Raw genomic sequence first — 23515 nt, forward strand, 5'->3', positions numbered from 1 at the left:
TCCGTCTCAAAAAAAAAAAAAAAAAAAAAAAAATAGATAACAGCTGTTAACATTTTGGCATATGTCTTTCCAGACTTTTCTCTATGTAAAAATCTTTCAACTTTGTGATCTCAAAAAAAGTAAACATTTAAGAGACAAAGCTGGGGCCAGGTGTGGTGGCTCAGGCCTGTAATCCCAGCACTGTGGGAGGCCAAGGCAGGCAGATCACTTGAGGTCATGAGTTCGAGACCACCCTGGCCAACATGATGAAACCACATCTCTACTAAAAATATAAAAATTACCTGGGCATGGTAGTGAGCTCCTGTAATCATCCCAGCTACTCGGGTGGCTGAGGCACAAGAATCGCTTGAACCCAGGAGGCAGAGTTTGCAGTGAGCCAAGATCACACCATGCACTCCAGCCTGGGTGACACAGTGAGACTGTCTCAAAAAAAAGAAAAAAAAAAAAAAAGACAAAACCTTAGGTCTTTAGTCTTCAATTTTATTTCTATTTTAAACAGCAACTAACAGCTTGGAAATGTCCCTGACAGCTAGGACCCGCCCCATGCATTCCAGAGGCTCCCCAACCAAGGCGGGGGTCCAGGTTCCAGGAACTCCCCCTCATCAGGCCTGATTTCTCTCTGGAGACTTGGGACAGAAGAGGCTGTCCAGTTAGAGGGGAAGTTGGCACTAAAGGTCACCGTTTAGAAGGGCTGGGCTCAGACACAGCTGCCTTTGTTAGTCTTAGGATATTTTGAGATTTGGTAGTGTGCTCAGATTGTGGGTATGGAGAGGGGTTCCTGAACTCCTCTCCGGCCTCACTCACTCCTGGGCAAGCCTCACAGCACCCCTTCCTCTTGCTGGCTCGGCACACTGCCTTTGGAAGAGGGGCACCGGATAGCCTGGGTACTCCAGCATGCCTTTGTGTGACCCGGTCAGCTGCAGGGAAGCATGCTCCCCTCAACTTCTCCTGGCCTAGGCAGGGTGCAGAATCAGAAAGATGGTGAAGATTCAGACCTGAGATACCGACCCCTTACCAACCCTCACCTAAAAGGGAATATTACAAGGACATTTCTTTGTGACTTGGAGGGGCACGCCTGGGTATTTAAACCCCAAGTGTGGTAATAGCTGGGCCAACAGGCTGGAGGCAGCTCAATGCATGCACTTAAGCAGCAGGGGCAGCTCAGCAGGAGGGTAGGGCCCACAGAGCTGGACGTGCCCTCCCCCCACTGCCATCCACACCCATGGTAACCATGGAAACATAACCACCCCGCTCCTGCCAGCTGCCTGGGTTCAGACAACCAGGACTGGCCCACTTCCATCAAGCCAAGGCCTAAACTGATGCCAGGCTGGCCACAGAGTGGTTGTAGGAAGAACTGGGATTGGGTGATTTGGTCAGTCCGGGCTTCCCAGCACAGCTTGGGAGGACTACCACAGGAGCCTCCACACCTTGCTGTCTGGGCTGGGGTCAGACGGGGCTTAGTCAGCCAGCTCAGTGGCCAGCAGAGCCGGCCAAATGGCCCCGATGCCCTCTGCCTGTGGGCTAACAGCTACTGTGTGGCAGTAGCCTTTGCTGCAGCAGCAAAAGCCTCTGTGTCTCATTGAGGGGACTCTCTGGCTGGTGCTCTGCCTGCCCTGGCTGCTCAGCCAGGCCTCCAGGGGTGAGGATGTACCGATAGTCACTGGGAGTGCCACCCACTGCCCCCATGCCACTGCCATCCCCAGCCCCACTGTAGGGCTGATCCCCTCCAGGTAGCTCCAGGCTGCCTCCCGCAGTGGGCTCCTCAGCTCTCTCGATGTTGATGTATAAGGGGTCCTGGCTGGCGGATAGCACAGACAGCTGGCCCAAGATGTTCTCCAGTTCCATTCGCAGACAAGTAAAGCTCGGGCGCTGCTTGGGGTCAGCACTCCAGCACTGGTACATGAGATCATACCTGGGGTGGAGAGAAGCGTGAGAGAAGGCAGGAGCCCTTACCCCAAAAGCAGGGGCCCCTTCATCATATGGCACTAGGGTTTTAAAAAAATTTATTCCCTGGTGGGGCACAGTGGCTCGCATCTGTAATCTCAACACTTTGGGAGGCCGAAGGGGGGTATTATTTGAGCCCAGGAGTTCGAGACCAGCCTGGGCGACATGGCAAAACCCTGTCTCTATAATGATACAAAAATTAGCCAGCCTTGGCAGACACGCCTGTAGTCCCAGCTACTCGGAAGGCTGAGGTGGGATCACTTGAGCCCAGGTCAAGACTGCAGTGAGCCATGCTGACACCACTGCACTCCAGCCTGGGTGACAGAGCGAGACCTTGTCTCAAAAAAAAAAAAAATCCAAACTGGGCAACATAGAAAGACCCCATCTCTACAAAAAATAAAAAAGTTTAGCCAGGTGTGGTGGAGGACGCCTGTAGTCCCAGCTATTCGGGAGGCTGAGGCAGAAGAATGGCATGAACCCGGAAGGCGGAGCTTGCAGTGAGCCAAGATCACACCACTGCACTCCAGCCTGGGCGACAGAGCGAGACTCCATCTAGAAAAAAAAATAAAAATAAATAAATAAATAATTAAAAAATAAAAGTTTGCCAGACATGGCTTCAGACGCCTGTGGTCCCAGCTACTTGGGAAGCTGAGGTGGGAGGACTGCCCGAGCCAGGAAGTTGATGCTGCAGTGAGCCATGATCCCACCACTGCACTCCAGCCTGGGCAACAGAGCAAGACTCTGCCTCAAAAATAAATAAATAGACTGGGCACGGTGGCTCATGCCTATAATCCCAGTACTTTGGGAGGTCGAGACAGGTGTATCACCTGAGGTCAGGAGTTCTAGACCAGCCTGGCCAATGTGGCAAAACTCCGACTCTACTAAAAATACAAAAATTAGCCGGGCATGGTGGCATATGCCTATAATCCCAGCTACTTGGGAGGCTGAGGCAGGAGAATTGCTTGAGCCCAGGAGGCGGAGATTGCAGTGAGCTGAGATCGTGCCACTGCACTCCAGCCTGGGTGACAGAGGGAGACTCCGTCTCAAAAAATAAATCAATAAAAATTGTTTTTAAATTATTATTATTATTATTATAGCTCACTGCAGCTTCAAACTCCTGGGCTCAAGGGATCATCCCACTTTAGCCTCACAAGTAGCAAGGACCACAGATACTGGCCACCACACCCAGCTAATTTTTTGTTGTCATTTGTTTGCTTATAGAGATGGGGGTCTCATAATGTTGCCTAGACTGGTCTTGAACTCCTGGGCTCAAGTGATCCTCCCACCTTGGCCTCCCAAAGTGCTGGGGTTACAGGCGTAAACCACTGCACTGGGCCATTTTTTTTTCTTAGGGAGTCTCGCTCTGTCAACCAGGCTGGAGTGCAGTGTCATGATCTCGGCTCACTGAAACCTCCACCTCCGGGGTTCAACCGATTCTCCTGCCTCAGACTCCCGAGTAGCTGGGACTACAGGTGCCCGCCACCACACCCGGCTAATTTTTGTATTTTTAGTAGAGACAGGGTTTCACCATATTGGCCAGGCTGGTTTCGAACTCCTTACCTTGTGATCCGCCCACCTCGGCCTCCCAAAGTGCTGGGATTACAGGCGTGAGCCACCACGCCCAGCTGCACTGGGCTATTTAAAAAATATATTGTGGCCGGGTGCAGTGGCTCATGCCTGTAATCCCAGCACTTTGGGAGGCCAAGGCGGGCAGATCACCTGAGGTCGGGAGTTCGAGACCAGCCTGATCAACATGGAGAAACCCCATCTCTACTAAAAATACAAAAAAAATTAGCCCAGCATGGTGGCATATTCCTGTAATCCCAGCTACTCGGGAGGCTGAGGCAGGAGAATCGCTTGAACCCAGGAGGCGGAGGTTGCGGTGAGCCGAGATTCCAGCCTGGGCAACAAGAGTGAAATTCCGTCTCAAAATAAATAAATAAACAAATAAATAAATGAAATAAAATAAAATAAATAAAAAATATATTTATAGAGACGGGGTCTTGCTATGTTGCTCAGGCTGGTCTCAAACTCCTGGCCTCAAGTGATCCTCCCACCACAGCTTCCTGAGTAGCTGGGATTACAGGCACCTTCTGGCTTATTATTTCTCACAACAACCCTATGAAAGCAATGATCAAATAGAGATCATTTCCACATTTACAAATGTGGAAACATGCACAAAGAGGTTAAGAACCGTGACTAAAGTCACACATGTGGAAAGTGACAGAGCTGTGATTTGAAGCTAGGGGGATGGCTCCAAAGTCCCTCCTATGCTGAGTGGGCAGTACCTACTCAGTAATTCCTCACTGTACAGCCGGACACAGTAGTATGCCCCTGTAGTCCCAGCTTCTCAGGAGGCTGAGGCTGAAAGATCCTTTGACCCCAGGAGTTTGAGACCAGTCTGGACAACATAGCAAGACCATGTCTCTATTAAAAAAATAATTAATAAGCAAGGTGTGATGGTAAGTACCTGTAATCCCAGCTACTAGGGAGGCTGGGCAGAAGATCTCTTGAACCCAGGGGTTTGAGGCTACAGTGAGCTGTGATTGCACTACTGCACTCCAGCCTGGCTGTCAGAGCCAGATCCTTTCTCTTATTAAAAAAATAAAAATAAAAATCCGCCGGCATGGTGGCTCATGTCTGTAATCCCAGCACTTTGGGAGGCCAAGGCGGGTGGATCACTTGAGGTCAGGAGTTCGAGTCCAGCCTGGCCAACATGATGAAACCCCGTCTCTACTAAAAAATACAAAAATTGGTTGGGCGTGGTGGTACACACCTGTCATCCCAGCCCTTTGGGAGGCCAAGGTGGGCGGATCACCTGAGGTCGGGAGTTTGAGACCAGCCTGATCAACATGGAGAAACCCCATCTCTACTAAAAATGCAAAATTAGCTGGGCAGGGTGGTGCATGCCTGTAATCCCAGCTACTCAGGAGACTGAGGCACGAGAATCGCTTGAATCCAGGAGGTGGAGGTTATGGTGAGCCAAGATTGTGCCATTGCACTCCAGCCTGGGCGACAAGAGCAAAACTCCATTTCAAAAAAAAAAAAGTCCTCACTGTTCATACACAACCTTTGAGTATCTGGAAAAAGCTTCCAGCTCTCCTCCTGACAGGAATTATTTATTTATTTATTTATTTTTTGAGATGGAGTTTTGCTCTTGTTGCCCAGGCTGGAGTGCAGTGGTGTGATCTCGGGTCACCAGAACCTCTGCCTCCCGGGTTGAAGCGATTCTCCTGCCTCAGCTTCCCAAATAGCTGGCATTACAGGTATGCACCACCACGCCCAGCTAATTTTGTATTTTTAATAGAGGCGGGGTTTCTCTATGTTAGTCAGGCTGGTCTCGAACTCCGGACCTCAGGTGATCCGCCCCCCAAAGCGCTGGGATTATAGGCGTGAGCCACCATGCCCTGCCAGGAATGCTTTTTTACATACAATTTCAGGAACCTTATAAATTCCCTGAAGCCTATCACTCAGGATGCCCAAGGAATGCCTCAGGGTCAGGTGGAAAAATAACAAACCAAAAAACCTAATGGAAAGACGCTGAGACCAAGTCCAATGAATGCAAATGCCTGACTCTCTTGCCTATGCCCATGACAAGAGCCCCAAGCACTGCCTCACACAACAGCACACCCCCAGCAGGGGCCCCCAGTAGTGGCAGTAATCATGCCAGACACTGAGCAGGTCGTGGGAATGGGAATGGTCTGGGGCCGTGGGTACATGGCCAGACTGGGACACATCCTCAAGGCTGTGCTAGGAGCCAACTGGTGCCTATCCACCAGGCTGCCTGGGTGAGGCCAGTGCCCGCCCACTCTCCATTGACAGCACCAGCTCCAGCTGGGGAGGAGGCTGCACTAGGGTCTGGTCCCCACTGCCCATCAGAGCTTCTACAGCTCCAGATTAGAACTGAAGCAGGCTGCAGCCACAGGGAGATGTGAGCTTCCTGCCCCTTGCCATGCCCTGAGCTCTGCTGAATGAACAGGAGGGCCAGGGCCTGGCTTGTGTACTCAAGATTTCCCTCTCAGGTGTAGGTGAGTTACCCACAGCCCAGGCTCAGGGCACATCAAACCCACTGTCCAAGGGAAGGACCCCACCATCAGGCTGAGCCTTCCTGTGCCTGTGCATGACCTCGGCCCTCTGGAGCAAGAAATGGAGCAGATTCTTTCTCCGGTCACAGTGGCTCCCACTCCCCCTGGGGCTCATGAAAGGTCCTCTGGGCGGGTGTGGTGGCTCACACCTGTAATCCCAGCATTTTGGGAGGCCAAGGCAGGTGGATCCCTTGAGCCCAGGAGCGCAAGACCAGCTTGACAAATATGGCGGAGCCCTGTCTCTACAAAAATACAAAAATTAGCCGAGTGTGGTGGCACGTGCCTGTAGTCCCAGCTACTTGGAAGGCTGGGGAGGGAGGATCACTTGAGCCCAGGAGGTCAAAGCTACAGTAAGCAGAGATCACGCCACTACACTCCAGCCTGGGTGACAGAGCGAGACCCTGTCTCAAAAAACAAAACAAAAAATACTCACAAAAGGTTGTCTGAAGGCCTAGGGAGCCCTTGGCTTGGATGGAGTGGGAGTTTAAGACTAGAACAGACAAATCACAGTTGTGGTCATAAAGAGTTAAGAGTACATATTCTAAAACCACAGGGATCTAGGTTCAAATTCCAACTCATTCACTTAATAGCTCTGTGATGTTGGCCATGTTATTTAATCTCTCTAATCCTATTTTCTCATCTACAAAGTGGGGATAAATAATAGTCTTTTCCTCACAAGGTCAGAGGAAGATTACCTGAAAGAATGCCTAAATGCCCAGCTAATGTCAGTGACACTTCCCATTATCTTGTCACAGGGTCTGTTATCACTCTAGCAAAGTGGGTGGTATCATTGCCTGCCCAGTCCCGAGGGCTTTGGGCTTGCAGAAAGAAGAGGAGGCAGTTCCCTTCTTCCTAGGATCTCAGTTCTTTATCTTAGATTCCCAAGAGAGCTCAGCCTAGGAAGTTTTCCTAGATTAGCTGGGGTCTCCAGGACAAAGGTTATATTCACTAGGGCAGAACAAATAAAATAAAATAAATACAAATTAAAAAAAAAAAAAGGAATGATGGGTGGGAAGATGGCAGGGAAACCTCCCACACTGTTACTCAGCACTGTGCCTTCTCCTCTTGGGGTTCCTGGTTCTCCTTACAAACTAGAGAAAAGAGACTGATAGACAAAGGCTAAAGCAGGAAATCTGGGATGGGAAAGTGGGAAAGAAAGAAAACAGGGAGGTGGTAGACGAACAGTGAGTATGAGGTGGACTGCAGCCTTCCAACTACAAGGATGTTTCTATCAAAAAACAAAGGTCCAGTTGAGGCTCTTAGTTCCCACTGGGCCAGCAACTGTGGTGGCAGCCATCAGTCAAAACTCCAGATTCCCCTTTCCTTCCAGAGCCCCCTTCCCAGGATACTCACACGTCCTCCATACACTCCGGAGGCTGTTTCAGGCGGTTCCCGCCAATGAGGTAGTTGTAAATCTCAGCGTTTTCAATGCCAGCATATGGCGTCTGCCCACGTGTCATGATCTCCCACATGGTCACCCCGAACGCCCACTGGGACAGAATCGAGGTTGGGGGAGAAGCTGTCACTAGGTGTCCTGAGCCAGGCAGAGAGCCATGGCTCTGAGACAAGCACAACCTGGGGCTCAGGGCCTCATCAGGGGGCAATCAAACCCCAGAGAGCAGACTTGGCTAGGCCCTTAAGGATCCTAAAGGTCTGCTCTCACACTAGTCCCCACCAAGCTTCACAGGCCACCCTGCTCACCACGTCACTCTGCACAGTATACAGGTTGTCAGCCAGGCTCTCCAGGGCCAGCCACTTGACGGGCAGTTTGGAGGCACAGCCTTGACGATAGTAATCCCCACTATAGATCTTCCGGGAGAGTCCGAAGTCAGCCACACACACTGTCATGTCCTCTGCCAGCCTACAAGGGGCATTGAGGGAGGGAGTCAGCCTTCTGCCATGCTCACGGCCCTACAACAGCCAGGACATCTTTGCTCCCAAGCTACCCCCATGCATAGCAGATACTGTCCCAGGCAGGGGCCGACCATTAGCTAGCTCCTCTTGGCAGCTGCTGCTGTCTCCCACCCTCGAGTCCTCCAGAATTCATACATGCAATTCCGAGCGGCCAGGTCTCGGTGGATGAAGTTCCGAGAGCTCAGGTACTCCATGCCGCAGGCAATGTCCACCATGAACCGGATCAGGGTCTGCAGGGGTAGGTTCTAGTGGACAGACAGGCCAAGCTCAGGCTTAACCTGCCCACTCAGCTGGGGCAGGATGGATGGGGTCCCTGGCCAGAAAGCCTGAAGGCTGTCCCCAGAATCACTGGAAGGAAGGAAGGGGATGGAGGGCCTTCCCAAGGCAAGGAAGCTTCGGCTAGCCTAAGAGCGAGCCTGGAAGCCAAGACTCCCCGACCCTGGGGCTCCACAAGTCCCTCCCCCTAGAAAGGGCCCTTGCCCAGCCTATATTTCTCAGCAGGGTTTTGTGAGAGAAAAGAAAGTCTGCTAGATTAAAAGGATTCAAATTCAGACCCCTCCTACTCCCATCCAGCTCCATCAGCCCTACCCAGCAAGCCCCTCTCTGCCAGGGTCTCTGTGCCTTTCCAGGCCCTGTGTTCCCACCCATTTCCTCCTGGCCACCCCCACACCAGGTACTCACAAAGGGGTTCTCCCCAATCCGGGAGGCGAGCAGGAAGGCGTGCAGGTCCCCATGCTTCATGAAGGGCAAGATGACCATGGGGATGGGGAGACGGCCTTTAGCCCTGCTCCGGAGGCTCACCCCTGGGACAAGGGAGAGTCAGGAGCTGAGCATAGAAGGGTCAAGGGGCAGTTCAGGTGTCTGCATAAGTCCCCACCTTCTGGGTCCCATCTCTAGCTCTGGCTCTGCTATTTATTTTTTATTTTTTCACAGGCTCCACACTGGTCTGGGGACTACCCAGGAGGGACTCTGGCTGCTCCCATATCCCTGGAGCATCTTCTGTCCCTTTCCTTTCCTTCTCTGTCCACACAAGCAGTCTTTGTGTTTTCTGAAACAGTATCTTGCTCTGTCTTCTAGGCTGGAGTTTAGTGGCGCAATCACAGCTCACTGCAGCCTCAATGTTCTGGGCTCAAATGATCCTCCCACCTCAGCCTCCCGGGTAGCTGGACAAAGGTGCACACCACCACACCTAGCTAATTTTTGTATACGTGTGTGTGTGTGTATTTTTTTCTTTTTTTTTTTAAATAGAGGTGGGCTGTTGCTATACTGCCCAGGCTAGTCTCAAACCCCTGGCCTCAAGCAATTCTCCCACCTCAGCCTCCCAAAGTGCTGGGGTTACAGGCATGAGCCACCACATCCGGCCACACAGTCTTCATGTGAAGACCTTTGGCACTCCTCACCTCAGATTTCTGCCAGGACCCTCCTTGCTATTTTGCCATCTATTTATTTACCAGATGAGTCCAAACGTCTCTCCTACAGGCTGCCCTCTCATGTTGGTAGAGCATATATTTAGCCCTATTCTCTATCTGCCTCCCACAAAAAGGGGCTCACCAACAAGTTTGGCCACGTGTGGATGGTCAAACTCCTTCATGCAAGCTGCTTCCCTGAGGAACTCTTCAATGTCACTTGAGGCAATGATGTCAGCTAGGAGAAAGGGATGGGGAAGGAGGATATAAAACAAGATTGCCCCTAGTTTTGACCCAGGCCTCCTAGGTCTTGTCCTTCAGATGTCCTAGGCTTCCCAGGGAGCCCAGGAAACAGCCCAGCCATGAGCAGGAGAAACCCCCAAGGAGTGGTGCTACTCAGCAACTTCTCCACTTGCTAATGCCTTCCCTTCCCTTTGGTTTGGGCAGCCCAGCAGGTCAACCAACCACAGCTGTCATCACCCAAGAGGGGACTCAGAGGACAGTCACTGCTGATGGCAGAGAGCAATGGCTGGGCATGAATATGTGTGTTTGGGTTTATGCTTGTGAATTATTCGTGTGGTAAAGAGCATCCCAGTTAGTGCTGCCCAGCTCTTCTTGGAAAATTTAGGGGCAAAGCAGAGCCTGCTTCAGGGTCAGTCGCCCCTCTTACCCTTCCAAGTGATGCCCTCAGGCTACAACTATCCCCGACTCACCTTTCAGCATCTTCACAGCCACTTTCACAAAGGAGCCATCCTCTTGCTTCAGCTGGGCCTCCCGCACTGAACCAAACTCTCCTAGGAACCAATCCAAGTGAGGGAGAGTCTCCTTGGCTCTCTGCTCCCTGCCATCTTTCCTCCCAAGTGGCCCTCCATGGGGACACAGTCAGGAGACTCTGGGGCCAGTGGAGAAGGCGCCCTTGCCAGTAGCCAAAGCCAAAGCATGCTGGGAGCAACTCGTCAGCCCTCCCTGTCCCCAGCCACCATTCCCCCCAAACATCCCACACTCAGGAGTCTACAAGCATATCTTGTTTACAGGAGCCGACCCAAACCCACAACCTCAAAGTGACAGGGGCAACCAAACACCTCCAGCTACAGCAAACCAGCCATGCCCATCCCCGCACAGCCTCACATACCTTTGCCCAACATCCGGCCCAGGGTGAACTGCTGCTCTGGGATGAGCACATCCTCCAGTTTTTCCTTTAGTTCATCGCTGATGCCCAAGCTGTCCACTGTGGGGAAAGGGTTTGTGGGAAAGAAGGATCTCTGATTCCTGAGCCAAAACCCAGCCTGCCTCTTATGCCCCAGACTCTGCCCTCAGAGCATAGAGATGAGCTTAGGTCTCCCACGGCTGGGGTGGTGAACTCCACACAGGCAGGTTAGTGTGCCTGGGGCTCACTGATGTTCAGACATATCAGTCAAATTAATAATTTGGTAAAAGAATGCAGATAGGGGCACAAGACAGCCCATTTGTCCTTCCCACGATCACCCACCACTCACATGTGGCCTCGATGCGCTCGGGCCTTTCTCGATTGAAGGACCGGGCTGCCCGGAAGTGAACGGCTGGCTCTCCCTGGGCCATGACACTGTCAAAGGCTTGCCTAAAGGAAAACCCAGGATTTGGGGTCAGCTCCAAGGTCTTTCATCATGACCTGCCTCTCCCTCCACATCCCCATCCCCTTACCCAAACCGCGTCTCTTTCCGTCTCTTTCGAAGCAGGATGAGGGCCAGGGCAGCAGCCGTCACCAGGGCCGTTAGCACACCAAGGACCACAGGTACCCAGGATGTGCGGCTGTGAGGAGGGCCCTGCTGGCCTGTGGGAGGGAGGTGCAGTGGCATGAGCTAGGATGACACCATGGGGTCCCTTCAGAACTTTCCCAGGATGGCCATCCCGCTGGTTCAAGGGGCTCCTCTAGGTCAATAAGGGTCCTGAGGGAAAGGGGCTCCAGAGGAAGGCCTAAGAGTCCTTCCTACCTGGTCAGAGACAGGCCCTGGCTGTTGTGACCTAGAGTGCGACCATGGATTTCTATGTCAGTTCTGGGGCAGAGAGAGGAGAATGAGATATAGTTTGTTTGAGACAGAGTCTTGTTCTGTTGCCCAGGCCAGAGTGCAGGGGCACAGTTGCAGCTCACTGCAGCCTCAACCTCCTGGGCTCAAGCAATCCTTCCACTTCAGCCTCCCAAGTAGCTGGGACTACAGGTGTGCAACATCACACCTGACTAATTTTTAAATTTTTTTGGTAGAGATAAAGTCTCACTTTGCTGCCCAGGGTGGTCTCAAACTCCTAGACTCAAGCAATCCTCCCACCTCAGCCTCCCAGAGTTGTGAGATTATAGGTGTGAACCACCACTCCTGGCCTTATTTGTTTGTTTGTTTAGAGACAACAGGCTCACTCTGTTGCTCAGGCTGGAGTGCAGTGGTGCAATCATAGCTCACTGCAGCCTCAAACACCTGGGCTCAAGCAATCCTCCTGCCTCAGCCTCTGGAGCAGCTGGGCCTACAGGCATATGTCACCACACCAGGCTAATTGTTTTTTTGTTTTTTTTTTTTTATTTTTTTGTAGGGACAGAGTCTTGCTATGTTGCCAGAGCTGGTCTCAAACTGCTGGCCTCAAGCGATCCCTCAACCTCCCAAAATGTTGGGATTACAGGCATGAGCCACCATGCCCAGCCAAGATAGTTTAAATACCAGCCCTGGCCTCAACTTCTTCACTCTGTCTGTGGGTCTACTAGGAGGGGTGATGCTACTAGGCTCCTCCCATCCGTCTAGGTTGCCTTTGAAAACCTTGATCCCCTGAGCCTCTGCCCCTCTCTGCCTATAAGCCTCACCTGCATGGTCATGAGAAGAGACCACCAGTGGCTGACTCCAGGGTCCACAGCCAACTGCATTGGAGACGCACACACGTACGATCAGGTCCTTTTGGGGATCCCAGCCTGTCAAATTGGCCCTGGTCCCCTCCACTGTCAGCTCATCCTGCAGCCAGGAAAAGCCCCCACCCCATAGTGAGCCTGAGGAGAAGGCCTCCAGCTGGGGCCTGAGGATAGAAAAAAGTCCAGCTGGGAACATGGGAGTATAGGGGCACTGTGGGTTCAGGGGCTGCGGGAACACAACCTTCTGGGAGTAATCACATTCCTGCTCCGGGCTGCAGGGGCCTCTCCAGAACACAAACAAGGCTCAGTCCCGGAATGCACAGGTGGGGGATGGGAGCGAACTGAGCTGGGGACAAAGCCTTATCTGTGCCCTCCCCCAGCTCAAGCAGGAATGTGCTTCCTGCTTTATTTACAAAGTGCACACAGGATGCAACTCTAACAGGAGACATAATCCTTTGAGAAGTGGAGCTTGCAGAGGAGGGTGAGGAGGAGAGGATTCCCTGGGGCTGCGGGAGACCCAGGCCCACCAAAGACAACCATTTTGAAATTCTTAAAGGCCTTAGAACCCTGAAGGCTGATACTCCAGGAGAGTGGAGAGAGGGGAGGGTTCTGTCTGTCTTACCTGGGTTCCATTGTCTTGAACCCAGGACAGTTTGTAGGGTCCCAGGGGCCCTTCCAAAGAGGTCTCGGGGATCACTTCTTCCCACTCCAAGATGAGGCCTGAATCTGTGTGGATGGCATGGAGGTTTTGGGGAGCGCTGGCTGGGGCTGTAGCCAAAGAGAGAAGATTGCTAAGACCCCTGCCCTTCCCACCATCATAATTCCATGTAGACCTTTGGAAACAACTCCCAAGAACTAAACAGCTCTTGAGAGGCACAAACTGGGGAAGGGTTCACCTCCCAGCTCTAACTGCTCTCACCCACTGTGCTGGGGGAGGGGTAAGCAATGGGCAGGACAGGCAGCACCCCAGCTCGGCAGTGTTTCTCTTCATCACCATGGTTACTGCCTCTCTGCCTCATCCCTCACCACTCCCCTCTCACAGCTATGCCAGCCTCGCAATTGCAGAGCAAGTTCCTGTCGTAGGGTCGTTGCACTTGCTGTGCCTTCTTCCGGCAGTGATTTTCCCCCAGATATTTACATGGCTTCTTCTTTATCCTTCAGATCCCAGATCCTTCAGATCTTTGTCCTTCAGACCTTTTTTTGGGGGGGGGGGGGTTTCCTTAACCACCTGGGGATACTCTTCATCAACCACATTATCTGATCTTTTCCAGTTTGCTTATCTGTTCCACCTACAAGAACTATTTACAAGGTGGTATGTAGTTATATGCAGTAAATGTTTGCCGAATGATGCCTGAACCTCCATCTCCACCAGCACCATTCAGAACTCCAGCCAACACGGCCCCCTTCCCGGCTGCAGCCCTGCCCACCCCCTCTGCTCTATGCATCCCTTACCTAGACCCTTGGTCTGAAAGGGCACCCAGTCAGCATAGGGAGAGGGCCCCAAGGCATTGGCACAGCGCACCCTGAGGCTGTAGTTGGTGGCAGGCACCAGGTCCCGGAGCAGGCAGGTAAAAGGGGGCACAGGGACCACAACAGCCAGGACTTCCCAGCCTCCTGGGGCCTGTGTCACCTACAGAAAAGCAGAAAACTAATGATGTAGGGGAGAGCCTGTGAGAGATGGAAGATGGGATGGGTATAGTTATGGGTGCTTGAATGAATGCTTCCTCTATCAACAAACACGTGCAACCCACACCCTCCCAACTGCCCCCACCCCAATAATACACGGGGTTCCACACCTTCATGCCTTTGCAAATGCTGTTCCTTTCACTTGGAATGATCTGCTCTTCCTAGCAAAGGCCTACTCATCCTTTGAGACTCAGTGCAAATATCACTTTCTTGGTGAAAGCCTTTCTCAACCACTCCAGAAAACTCCTCTTGTCCTTTTGTACTTGGTGAGAAACTCTTAGGGATACTTACCATTTATTGTGCCTGTTTACATGCCACTCCAAAGTTCCAGACTTCTGAAGCTCAGAGAAAACTGGGAGCCTAGGGCACTATGAACCAGCCCCTCATCTTACAATTTGGGGGCCCAGGGCAAGAGTACAAAGAGATCCACGTACTATATGTCTAAATATTTAAACATTATAAATCAGCTAACAAACTATTAAATAGTTTCTATCTTAATATTTTGACCAATAAACCTTCAAAACAACCTGGGAGATCAGGTTTGCATTTGTAACTCTCCAAATCCCTGGAGTCCTGAGTCAGAATGAGGAGGCACTGGAACAACTGGCCTGAAGCCAAGGTCTGCACCATGAGGGGCCTCATGTGCACAGGCGTGGACAATGCTGACTGCATATCCAAGCTCCATTCCCATCCCTCTCACGAATGGCTGCCCCTTGGGCTTAGAGGTGCTCATATCGCACTGTGGTCCATCCTTGGGAAGATGGAGCAGGGAAAAGGCTCACACAGGCCCCAGAAGCAGACTCAGAGCCATTAGGGCAAGAGATCCTGAATAGCTATAGTATAGTGTGGCAGTGAGGGGGTCCTTGCCATCTGGATGGGCATATCCTCTTGGCCCTGCAGGCTCTTTGCCCAGGGGAAAGGGGTGTAGCCAAAGGAGGGCCAGAGTAGGATCCTCTTTTTTTTTTTTTTTATAGAGACAGGATCTTGCCCTGTCACTCACTCAGGCTGGAGTGCAGTGGCATGATCTCGGCTCACCGCAGCCTTGACTTCTCAGGCTCAAGTCATCCTCCCACTCTAGCCTCCTGAATAGTTAGGAGTGCAGGCACATGCCACTGTGCCTGGATAATTTTTGTATTTTTTGTAGAGAAAGGGTTTTGCCATGTTGCCCAGGCTGGTCTTGAACTCCCAGGCTCAAGCAATCCTCCCATCTCCGCTGCCGAAAGTGCTGGGATTACAGACATGAGCCACTGTGCCCAACCTCAGTAGGGTTCTCTAAATGGTGGAGCCCACAGCAGGGGCCCCTCCTGCCCAGGGGAACTGCCCAGAACAGTTTTGAAAGGTACTCATTAAATGGCTTTTGAGTAAACGGATGAAAATGAGCAAGCCTGCATTGCCTCTTGTTTTTAGTATCACCTTACCCAGTTTTTCCACTCTCCAAGGCTTAGGGCCCCTTCTGGTCATCTTGTTCTCTTTGGCTTGAGTGGGGGTTGGGGGGTAAGGCGGAGCATGATAGTGTGAGTATCAGCAAAGGTTTGAGCTTTCACCTAAGTAAGAAAAACTCGGCTGGGTGTGCTGGCTCACGCCTGTAATACCAGCACTTTGGGAGGCTGAGGCAGGCAGATCACTTGAAGTCAGGAGTTTGAGATCAGCCTGGCTAACATGGTGAACTACTAGTCTCTACTAAAAATACAAAAAAAAAAAAAAAATTAGCTGGGCGTGGTGGTGCATGACTGTAATCCTAATCCTAGCTGCTGGGGAGGCTGAGGCAGGAGAATCACTTGAACCCAGGAGGTGGAGGCTGTAGTGAGCCGAGATGGCGCCACTGCACTCCAGCCTGGCCAACAGCGAGACCCTGTCTCAAAAAAAAAAAAAAAAAAAGAAAGAAAGAAAGAAAAACCTTCCAGGTACCCCAAATCTGTTCTAGTGATCTGCTTTCCAGCCTTATAAATGCATGAGTTTGAGCCAATCTGCAAAGTCACTTAGTTGCCAGAGCACCCCATGATAAGAGACAGTGGCCTGTGTTCTTCCTGCTAAGGAGCAGCGCCTGAAAAGAGCTGCACACCAAGCCCCCAGGAGCTGGCTAGTGAGTGTGATACCCCTGTCAACAAAGTGCTGGCCATGCAGCCAGAACGAACATGGCCCGGCCCGGAGAGCCTACCTGAACTGTACAGGACTGTAGCAGGGCTCGGCCATCAGCACCTGGCATCCAGGCCACACTAGCGTTGCTGCTGGAAAGCTTTGTCACGGTGATGTTGAAGGGGGCTGCAGGCAGTGCTGTGGACGGGGACTCAGAATCAGTGCCCAGTAGGGATATGAGCGGAGGCAGCAGGAGGCGTAGGAGTCAAGCCTTGAGTCTCTCTGAGGGTCCAGGGCATCCCCAACCTAAAGACAGCTACTCAGCACTCCCAGGATCACAGTAGTACACAAATAAGCAACGAGTAGGGCACAGCTGCTCACACCTGGGAGAGTGCCTGGGCTGTGGAGAGAGGTTGCCTCTCCCTGCAACGAAGGCCCTGTGTGACTGAGGAATAAGATGAGGGGGTATGTGGGGGCGGCAACTCAGGCTTGGGAGATAAAAGGGAGAGACAGGCAGCTGCCCCTGCAGCCACAGCCTGGCTCCTGCAGACACCCTCTCCCTCCCCCTCTCTCTGTGCACCAGCTCTCTGGGTCTCCTCCATCCGGTGCTAGGCTGTTGTCCCCACCCCCATCCCCTCAAAGGGAGGGGCAGAAACAAGGCTGGGCATGGGCCTTGACCATCTCCTGCTGCCTCCCTCCCTCCTTCCCTCCCTCCCAAGGACTCTGCTTCGTGATGGGAAATCTGCTGTGACGTCAGGATTCTATTCTCATCTCAGCCACGCAGGGTCTCAGGTGCTCCCACTAGGAATGGGAGCTATGCCAATTAACTCCTCACTCCCTAGATCCCAGCAGGACCACAAGGGGAGCTGGAACACAGAACAATTCTAACTGCTGGACAGCTCGATGGGAATGCCCCTGGCCTCATCCACCCTTCCTCCCTGCCAGCCCTCCTACCTTGAAGGTGAACAGTGGCTGTGCGAGAAGAGGCCAGGCCTTTTATGTTGTGAGCTTCACAGGAAAACATGGTGCTCTGGGTCACCCCTGGGGCCAGAAAACCTCAGTCAGCTCCCCAAGCAGCAACCCCCACTCAGTGAGGGATTGGGAAAGGGGAATACTCAGGCTGTGGTCTGAACATCCTTAAATCCCTCCTGCCAAAGGAAGGGGCTGGGCAGTGAGGCACGGTGAAATGAACAGGGACACTGGAGTCTGGTGAGCCTGGAGAGGGCTCTGTTTTCTCATCTCTCAAATGGGAGAATTGTGAGAATCAGGTAATGTGTGTCAAGTGCACGGCATGCTAAATAAGCCCTTGAGAAACGCTATACCACCCTCCCACCTCCATCCCATCTCCCACAGACAGCACAAATTGCCTCCCTTTTCTGGTCACTCTTTTATTGCGCATACCAGAGTGAGCCCTTCTGTTTGCTCTGTGCCCCCTTGGGGTTGTTATTTGCAGACTCTCTGCCTTGCAGTAGTTCTCAGCTCTTTATGCACGTGTCTTGTCTCACCAGTTATACTCAGTTCTTTGACTTCTGTTTCCTTTGTATTCCCGCTGTCCCCTGTGGTGCCTAGCACAGTGTGGTGTGGAGTAGGAGTTCAGTGAGTGCTTATTATCAGGCTGCCTGCCTGAGGGTCCCAACCACGCACACCTGGAAGGAAGTGAACCCAACCTCCTCTCTAATCTGCCCCAACTCAGCGCCTCCTGAACAGCACCTGCACTTGCTTCCGAGAGGTCTCATAGTCCACCTCTTCTCAAGATTCAAATTGCTGGAGAACCTAGCTCAGCGCCCATTTCCCTGGCACCTTCCAGCACATGAGACCAAGCTCAGACTCCCATCTTTTTTGCCCAGTTCAAGCCTCAACCAGAAACAGTATACTTGTTTCACAAATAAGCAAGCCTTACAAGCATGTGAGGGTATGTGCCCAAGAAACTTGGGGCCCAGGTGGGTGTGCAGGTGTGACTGTGCAGAGGTATGGACAGACACAGTTGTTTGGGAAAACGTCTGGAGGTTTCCAGGAAAGCGCCATTAGGGGAGGAGGCCCTGTATCTTTGTGCTAACCTCCCCCTACCCCTTCTCTCCCCTCCTCTCCCCTCTCTGCAGCCTGAGAGTCTTGTCTTCTCAGTGTCTGCCAGATACTCCTCCCTAGCTCTGCGTGGGCTGGTTTCTGGCTCCTTCCCTTGGGAGGGGTGGGGGATGGGTGCCCCTGGTCTCATACAATTCATCTCTGAGGGCCAGCTGTGCATGGCCTGGACTGCTGTGAACCGAAGGTGGCCCCACACCCTCCTTAAGCACACACAGCAGGATCACCACTAATCAGCCCACCCAGCCAGCCTAGCACACCTGACTAATGAGCTTAGTAATGGCGCAGCTCACGTCCCCAGACACTGGGGCTTGCTCTGGACACTCACAACCGCAAGCTCAGTGGCTGAAACTCCGCCAGCTTCAGTGCCCTCCAGGACCCAGCTCCTTCTCCACTCCAAGCCCCCTTCTGAGGCTGCTCACCTGTTACATTTAAAACAGATGGAGAGGGAGCGGGTCCCCCGATCTTCGTAGTTCCTCTCCACCAGACAATGGTAACAGGTTCAGGGGGACCCACAGCCTCGCAAGACAGTTGGAAAGGGGCATTGGGTGGCACTGCCAGATCTTTTGGCTCCACTGTGAAAAATGGTACACCTAGGAGAGAAGGGGAGTGAGGAGTGAGCCCTGCCACCTCTTAGGCTTCCTACTGTACAAATCACAAGTCTGTTTACATCTGAAGTCCTCCGCGCAGAAGGTTCCCACAGGCCCCTTATGATTAGGTCAACAGCAGAACTAGCTTGAGAGGTAGGCAGTGCTTCTCTTTTTCAGGCTCCTTAGGAAATTTTTTTTTTTTTTTTTTTTTGAGATTGGTGGTGGGGAGGTCTCTCTATGTTGCCCAGGCTGGCCTGGAACTCCTGGGGGCTCAAGTGATCCTCTGGCCTTAGCCTCCGGAGTAGCTGGGACTACAGGCACACGCCACCACGCCTGGCACCTTAGACACGTCTTCCATGCTGCCCCCTTAGGCATAGCAGATTTGGACAGCTCTTCTTGCATTAGGAGAGGAGACTGGGGGAGGAGAGCTGGGAGAGGGGCATAAAACTCAGGGGAGTGGGTGGGAGCTTTAGCAGAGTTCTGCTGCCAGGCCCCAGCTCCCATTCAGGGCCCTTTGTTACTTTCTTAGTCACTTTGTTTTCCTGGGCTGAACAGCTCTGAGCTCCCGCAGCTGCACAGCCTTCCTCCCCTCCCCCTGCTGGCCAGGCCACTTGGCAGAACAGGGTCCAGTCCCAGATGGATGCTTGAAGCTCAAGCAACAGAAACAGACTGCACCCCACAGGTTGTGGATCCCAGTTGGTCCCTTGGTTCTCAGATACCCAACTCCAACTGGGAGGGTCTTCCGACGTCTGGAGTGAGCCTACAGCCTGGACAACCATGCCCCACAGAGCAGTGGGGCAGCCCAGCTTCTACTGAGTTCTCCGCTGCAGAGGTATAGTCACCAGCAGACAGCACGTGCTCCAGGCCAACACGCCCATATGGCTCTGCCTCCTCACCTTCTACCGTGAGCCACACTGGCTGGGAGATCTCGGTTTCGCCCCCATCCTCCACCTGGCACCAGTACCGGCCGGCATCAGAGCGCTCCACTGACTTCAGGCTGTGGAAACAGGACACGAGGCTTGCTTCTCAGGGTCAAGGGGGGCAGCTCTGCTGGGCAAACTTGATGAATTCAGCCTGCCCCCACTTCTGGAAGGTCCCACAGGTAGCCAAATAAAAAAACCACAGACCTCTGGGCATCAGGAGAGGGCCCCAGCTCCCAATCCCCAAGGAAAGAGCATAGCCTGCCCCCTGGCTGGCAGCCCACACCTTCCCCCACAGGCCTGCACCTGAGGAAGCCGATCCAGTGCTGCTCGCTGACTGGGATGTACAACTGGTCCAAGTTCTGGACCACAGCCCCATCCTTCACCCACTGGATGTCAGGCTCCTCCATCCCCTCCACACTGCAGTTGAGCTTCACCGGCTGCCCCTGAGACACTGTCAACTTCACCGGGGCTCCCATGAGCTTCAGACCTGAGGGGTGGGAAGGAACATGTGTCAGCCTTGAGAGGGACTCTGTCTCTGTAAACAGTTCCCATTCTCTTCTAGAAGGTAGCTTCTGTGTCAGACAGAGGGCTCTTTCTCAGCCAAAGTCACGGAAGCAGAGGTGGGACAGTGTGGAAGGGAAGGTCGCTGGACCTGGGCAAAGGGAAGGGGCATGGCAAGCTCTCAAAGTTCCCTCCGGCACTAAGGACCTCTTCCCCATGTCCTCCTTCTGAGCCCAGACAGGAAAAGGAAGGCAGGCTGGGCTGAAACGACGGGAATTACCCTACTGGGGCAGGCACTGCTCTAGGAATGACTGCTGCACCCAACTAGTGCAACAGGCTGCCAGCTCTCCACCCAAGGTGTCAGCCCAGACCCTGAATTGCTGCCAGCACCCTCTGCACTCAACCTTACCAAATGGAGCAGGGCTGAAGGAAAGGAGGGGGTGCTCCCCTGAAGTGGAGAACATATGGCTGCAAAACCACGTCAGATCAAACACATGGCAGCCTTCCTGGCAGCCATCCGCTCTATTAATACCTGAATGTGGGCAGGGGCGAGTGCTAGGAAGGTGGGAGGCAGAAGGGAGGGCTGGGGCCCTGAGCAGGCAGCCTAAGACCCCTGAGCCACGCCACATCCACAGGGGCCACTGTTTGGAACTTGCGTGTGCTCGTGCGCGCGCGCGCGCGCGCACACACACACACACACACACACCCGCACCTCTCCTGGCCTCCTGGCATGTTTATTAAGCAGAGAGAGGGGCAGGTCAAGTATCCGCATAACTGAAATCCAGCCCTGCTTCTTCCCGCCCTTTGCTGTGTGACTCTAGGCAAAGTCGTGGGCTCCCTGAGCATCAGGTCCACACCTTTCGGCTTGTAAATACTCGTCACTCCGTTTCCCTTCCCTTCCCTGAGAGGCTGATATGGCAAGGAATGCTGTCTCAAGAGAAGATGCCAGCGGGTGGCCGCTGTCCTGGCCTGTGGCTCTTCCCTGCTCCCTTCACCCTCTCAGGACCAGTCACAGGATGGGGGCCAGCCTCCCGCTCCCTATATGCCCAGCACTCCCCGAGGTGCGGGGTGGGAACTTGGAGAGCACCGTGCTGCATGGAACGCTCTTGTCACCAGCAAATGCCTCAGTGGCTATGTGGGAACACAAGACTAACCACTCCCAAAGACCAGCAACCTGGCACCAGCCCATCCTCTCCAAGGTTCTGCTTTCAGGAAGCTCTGAGGGCACAGGAACTCGAGTGTGCCCATTTGTTTTTTGTGACTGGGCACCCTCACAGCCCTTGTGTACCTAAATGGTATCAGGGTGGCCTTTGGGTGCCCAGCGCCGGCCCGTGTGGTTTCCGAGGCAGACCTTCGCGTGCGGGGCAGGCAGAATGGGGTCCCCAGTACTGGGAAGGAGGGAGCTAACAGCTGGGAGCATCGAGGCGGGAAAATGCAGTCCCAAACACTCCCCGCTGACCACACAGCCCACACCCCGCTCCCTTTTCTTCCACCCCGCCAGAAGAGCCCCGAGCGCCAGAAAGTTGGGGGTGGGGGCCCGGCCGGAGATCTGGCGGCGAGCACTCCGCAGCGCGCCCTGCCCCAGCCCCGAGCCTCGGCCTTCGGCTCCGGACCCCCACCCCGACTCTGGCCCGCCAGGCCCGTCCCGGGCTCCGACCCCCGGCCGCGCCCCTCCGCAGACCCCCGCTTCCCGCCGCCTCCCGGGCCAGCCCCTACCTGCGGCGGCGGACTCCGGGAGCAGCAGAGAAGCCAGAGCCGCCAGCAGCAGCCCGAGCCGCGGTGGCGGCGGCAGCGGCAGCGGCGGGAGCCCCGGCCGCCCCATGCTCCGCCTCAGCGCCATCGGCGGCGACGCCGCACCATGCCGGGCCCGGCCCGCGAGCGAGGAGGGAGGAGGGCGGGGAGGAGGAGGCGGGAAGGGAGCGGGAGGGAGGAGGGCTGCGGGAGGGGCTGGGGCCGCCCGTGGGGCGGCGCTGAGGCGACCGCCTCCGAGACCCGCGCCCGCCTCTGGCCGCGGTCGCCGCCGTCAGCAGTGCGGGGTCCCCGGGGCCGCTCCCGGGCCACCGCGCTCCTTCCACTGCCGTCGCCGCCGTCGCCGCCGCTGATTCATGTTCTTCTCGGAGCCGCCGCCTCCTCCCGGCCCGCCCGCAGCCCGAGCTCGCACCGCCCCCCGGCGGAGCCCCGGCGACTGGCTCCGAGCGCGAACCCCAGCCAGCGCCGCAGACCCCCGCGGCCCCGCCGGCACCCCGGCCCCAGCCGCCCCCTAGCCAAACCTGAGGATCCGGCTTGGCCTCCAGGATGGGCTCCCTGGCCACGCCCCTCCTTTCCCTAAACCCGCTCCAACATCTTTTCTAACCCAGCACTCCAGAGCCTTCCCTCAAAACCCCGCTGGCAGCCCCCACCACACCCCAACTCTTGTTCGGACTCTGATCCCAGAATCCAGCACCCCCCTCTCAGGACTTAGAGCACCTCAACCCCTAGACACTCCCATCCATCTGGCTCCCCGAAACTGCCGTGACCGGGGGCTCCCCCAACAGGATCGGCTAGCATCCCTTTGTGCCTCCGTTTCATTGAGCCGTTCACCCAAAATCCCCATATTCATGTCCTATTGCCATGCCTTTATCTCCAAGTCCCTCCTACCTGAAAAATGCCTATTTTCTCCAGCCCCACTTGCTGTATGTTTTCCAACCTGGGTCTTGAGTTTCCCAAGATCTTGGTAACCCCCAGGTTTTACCTAATGTCTATCCCCACCACTACGCTACACAGGCCAAAGCCCAATTGCCCATATCTTTTGGGGCTGTCATTTTTCCTAGTTGCTTCCCCTGCTTCTACCCCTTTTCCCAGGACCCAGTGTGAAAGTTTGCTCTGTCGTCACACTGTCCAGTCAAACATTAGCTATTATTAGTAGACCACCTTGCACACAGTAGGCTTTCGATAAATAAATAGGCAGATGCCTGTTAAATGAATGAATAATTGCTTCAGAGCCTGCCCAACAACCAGTAATCACGGGGGTGGCCTTGCCCACAGACATCCTGTCAGGCACATGCAGAGCTGGTTCTAAACCGAGCCTACCAAGTGTGCTCCTCCCCTTGCCCTTCCCTCCAGGGGGAAGCCCACCCCACATCCCCTCCAGAGGTCCTGGGTGGAGAGGAGGGACCAGCCACTCAGCTCCGGTTGCAGCAGGCTCACTGGATCTTTTCAGAGATTCTCCTGAGCAGCAGGGGCCTGCCGCTTCTTCCACTTGGCCCCAGCAGTGCTTGTTTATTAATTACACTAATGATAACAACAGCAGTGCTGGCAGCAGCCTGAGACCCAGCTGGGGGCGCCCCCAGGCGGCAGCAGGAGGAGAGACTCATGAGGCACTGTCAAGACATGGATGGCAGGGGCCAGATATCTCTGTCTCTGTTTCTTTTTTTTTAATTGGCATATTTGTTTATTTCTCAGTTTG

General features: G+C 54.0%; 1 protein-coding gene across 2 annotated transcripts; it reads right to left on the bottom strand.

The window, feature by feature from the left end:
• Positions 1 to 459: 459 nt before the first annotated feature.
• Positions 460 to 22297, bottom strand: TYRO3 (TYRO3 protein tyrosine kinase). 2 transcript variants are annotated; one of them, XM_032175017.2, is made up of 19 exons: positions 21787 to 22294; positions 19873 to 20056; positions 19543 to 19643; positions 18479 to 18649; positions 16932 to 17018; positions 16060 to 16175; positions 13668 to 13845; positions 12838 to 12983; positions 12174 to 12318; positions 11030 to 11159; positions 10846 to 10946; positions 10482 to 10577; positions 10063 to 10143; positions 9495 to 9587; positions 8625 to 8746; positions 8079 to 8188; positions 7731 to 7890; positions 7383 to 7519; positions 460 to 1912 (listed from the first exon to the last, which is right to left on the bottom strand). In XM_032175017.2, the coding sequence occupies exons 1-19, from the start codon at positions 21908 to 21910 to the stop codon at positions 1522 to 1524; spliced, it is 2673 nt and encodes an 890-aa protein (XP_032030908.1). In that variant the 5' UTR covers positions 21911 to 22294; the 3' UTR covers positions 460 to 1521. The 2 variants fall into 2 exon arrangements, with proteins under 2 accessions (XP_032030908.1, XP_032030909.1); XM_032175018.2 differs by lacking the exon at positions 7383 to 7519 and having other exon boundaries at positions 1824 to 1912; positions 21787 to 22297.
• Between the last annotated feature and the right edge of the window lie 1218 nt (positions 22298 to 23515).

Source organism: Hylobates moloch, unplaced genomic scaffold (assembly GCF_009828535.3).
Source record: "Hylobates moloch isolate HMO894 unplaced genomic scaffold, HMol_V3 SCAFFOLD_14, whole genome shotgun sequence".
NCBI classification, from domain to species: Eukaryota; Metazoa; Chordata; class Mammalia; order Primates; family Hylobatidae; genus Hylobates; species Hylobates moloch.

Bases quoted from the DNA above. Each gene is read 5' to 3' on its own strand.
- TYRO3 (XM_032175017.2), bottom strand. From the start codon at position 21,910: ATGGCGCTGAGGCGGAGCATGGGGCGGCCGGGGCTCCCGCCGCTGCCG. The intron at 12,319-12,837 runs GTAAGACAGACA...TCCTGGCTGCAG, and splicing joins TTCAAGACAATGGAACCCAG to GATGAGCTGACAGTGGAGGG. The intron at 9,588-10,062 runs GTGAGTCGGGGA...CCTTTCTCCTAG, and splicing joins GGCTGTGAAGATGCTGAAAG to CTGACATCATTGCCTCAAGT.